Genomic DNA, 3077 nt, shown 5'->3' on the forward strand with positions numbered 1-3077 from the left:
TCCGGTCCAGTTTTTGAAAGAGCGAAGGACAATGTCGTTACACACCCTGCCTCTGTTTGTCATTTCGCCAGCCTAGACTGCCCGCCTCCCTGCTTCTCTTGTCGGGGTCTCGGGCGGTATGGACACTGATGCTTCGGGCTCGAGCATCCGCAGGTCCCCCGCAGCGGTTCCTGACGGGTAGCGCGGGATTTTGCCACGATGAGCCTACTTGTACGTGCTGGGGGCACTGGATGCACTGGGTTGCCGCCCCAATAGTACCTATGGGTAATGGCTTGCTCGTCTTCCACGGTGGCCTGGCCCGCGATGGCAATCGAGCCTTTACAGCGAAACCCGGCGACTGTTGGTTGGCCACCTCATTTCGTCTGCTCATTGCTATCTGCTACGAGGTCCTATTGGTACGAAGACGCGCAAGGCGATGAACTGCTTCTCCAAGTGCAGTAATACTTCGCCCCCACACCTACAGCCGCAGCATTCGCCACTTGTTGATCGCTCGCAGTACCTGCGGACCCGGGCATACAACTGCTTGTACGGTCCCGAGCGTTTGAAACACGGCGTAAAGATCACCACGAAAATGTCTGATCTAGGAAACCATGAAACTATGAGGCTGGCTCGAAGCTCCCCTGTGTGCCTTGGGATGATGAGAAACAGGCAACAGGCACGAAGGGGAGAGCGACCAGCATTCAATTGGTCGATTTCCGCGATGGAGCAATACAGTCTTGACTCCACATCAAGGCACAAGCTCGGGCTTGGATCCCCGCGTTTGCATCTGATGATGGGACGGCGGGGTTAGGTGGACAAACAAGAAAGATGAAAGGGTGTCGAAGCTACCTAATTAACCCACGTCTCCACCCTCAGCTTGGCTGTCTTGGTTGTCCACCGACTCCCGCAACGGGAAGCTTGAATCTGGTGGGATAGGTGGGCCCTCGCGCCATGCCGACAACTGCAATCTGCTCCGAAAAGCACGACGCGAAGCATCATGGTCCGCGAGCTTATTAACATGACAGAGTGCAACAACGTACATGTAGGGCTCCAGCAAGGCCAAGGCCCGCTGGGTAGACTTTGCGGCATACCCGGTTGCGCACCTGGGCATGTGCATCCGAATGGGTACATGTATCTCTGCAACTGAACAAAAGATCGACACCCATAGGTCGGGTATCCCGAGCCCGTCGAAAGGGGTTCCCACCGGGATGGGTCGCCAGGGGTGGTCGGGCTAGGCCTGCGGTGAAGTGGTCCTGCTGGGACGCATTTGGGTGATTCTGACAAACCCGCTGACCAAGGTACCTTTGAATAGCTCCCAGGTCGCATCGCACACTACCCATGAAATGACTCTCAGGTGGCCGACCAACAACAATTTGCACATGTGCTCCATGTTGTGGAATCTCAATCTCATATCAGAGCAGGCAACAGCGCAACCAGCAGCGGTCATGCGTTTTTTTTTTTCTCTTTCCTGCAAAGGTCTCCGGAGGGGACAGACGTCACGTTCTGGGCGTGTACATGCTGCTCCGGTACACCCTCTCCACCTGGGGGCCGGGATGAGCCTGGTATCGACGATCTCAGGCCGCAGAGGCAAATCTGCGCGGGGCGAACGGGTCGCATGACGGCGCTACGTGGTCAAGTCTGGCAACCGGCAGCAGCCTGCCGAACTGCACAACCATACGGCTATGGTTCATCACGAAGGTCACCACTGCAATCGAGAGGCTTTGGATCCAGGATGATCTCCAGCTGGAACTGCATGACATCTGAGAATTGACTCGAGCCTGTCCACTTCACGCAGCGCGATCTTGAAAGCGGCGAGGCGCGATGATTGATAGCACTGTCCGACTCTGTGTTGGCTCAACATGACGACTGAAGAGGAAGAAGAAGAGATTAGGGTTGCCCAAGTAGGGCGATCACCTGAGACGTTGAGTGCTGACATTGACAAGACTCTTCGTTACATTGGCAATTCTTACAGGACATCTAGTTATGATTCTGAGCTCATTGAAGCAGGCATCCCTGGGCCTCAGCAACTAGGTAAGCGGTCCCTATTTCCGTCGCGGCTGTGTAAGCACTGCAGTCTTTTTGGGATGGGGGGGAGGGGTCGGAGAGGAGCCGGTTGTCAACTCACCCCCTTCCCCCTACCCCCTTCCCAGGCTGGCAACCTGCACCATCAAACTCTCAGGCGGTTGCCGATCCCATCGCAATCTCTCCAATCTTGGGCTCTTGGATTAACCGATTCCATGCGCGGAGGGGGGGAGGCATCGAAGAGACAGGACATGAGGCAAGGCGGTGTACATACAGCTGAAAGGCGGCCAAGGACGAGAACTTGTTGTTCACAACGGGGGTACTTGTCACACAACTGATGTACTCGAAGGTTATTGCAAAGAGACGGCAACGGTTTCCTCCTTGCTTGCCTCTAGCCTGACCTAGCTGAAAGCTTGCCTAGCGCGTCGGCGCTGGTCCGCCCGCCTTTGGCGCTTGTCCTTGGAAAGCCGGAGTCCGCACCAACTCGCCCATCTTCCGACAGAGACGGGCTACCGTTGGCGGCATTTTTAGTGACCAGCCAAGCCAGCCTAGTCACCTCAAAGTGGCCCCATCCCCCCTTTCCCCCCCGGGAGCCCCAGAGCCCCATCTGGCCCGCAGCTCTGTCCACCTGGAGGCCTGTCACGTCGCTAGCTTGGCCGCCACCAAGAGACAGGCGCCATCCAAGCTTGATCCCACGTTACAGAGTACATACCCGACGCAGCCCTACGGGTGCTCGTTCCACCCACAGTCCGGGTTGGCTCGCCCGAAGTTCCTTTTGCTGTCTGGCCGGCCCTGACCCTGACCCTGGTTCACTAGGGCGCAATGGCTGCTCTAGTGACGAAGAGAAGCAGTGTCAACATGGGACCTCATGCACCAATCGTACAGCAGGAGACACAAGAGTAGCAGAGGCCTCGACCTTGTCAACGACAGTGTTCGTCTTGTCGTTTGGCATGCGGCCTACGGGAAGGGAATCCTTCGATCCTGTACCGCTCTGCCCTATCTACCTGACTACCTGCGTGCCCGGTGAACAACGTGCAGATGGGGGAATGAAACCTCATCACATCATGCGGCCGATC

General features: G+C 56.8%; 1 protein-coding gene across 1 annotated transcript in view; it reads left to right on the forward strand.

Annotated features, from left to right (window-relative positions):
- The window catches only part of VDAG_08755 (uncharacterized protein), a gene marked incomplete at both ends in the record, with an annotated part of 1504 nt that extends 290 nt beyond the window's left edge, over positions 1-1214 (forward strand). The window contains 2 exons of the mRNA XM_009651072.1: positions 77-395; positions 1026-1214. Coding sequence (XP_009649367.1) covers positions 77-395; positions 1026-1214 — 508 coding nt within the window. The remainder of the gene's footprint in view (positions 1-76; positions 396-1025) is intronic.
- Between the last annotated feature and the right edge of the window lie 1863 nt (positions 1215-3077).

The sequence above is a fragment of the Verticillium dahliae genome, genomic scaffold (assembly GCF_000150675.1).
Source record: "Verticillium dahliae VdLs.17 supercont1.22 genomic scaffold, whole genome shotgun sequence".
Classification (NCBI taxonomy): domain Eukaryota; kingdom Fungi; phylum Ascomycota; class Sordariomycetes; order Glomerellales; family Plectosphaerellaceae; genus Verticillium; species Verticillium dahliae.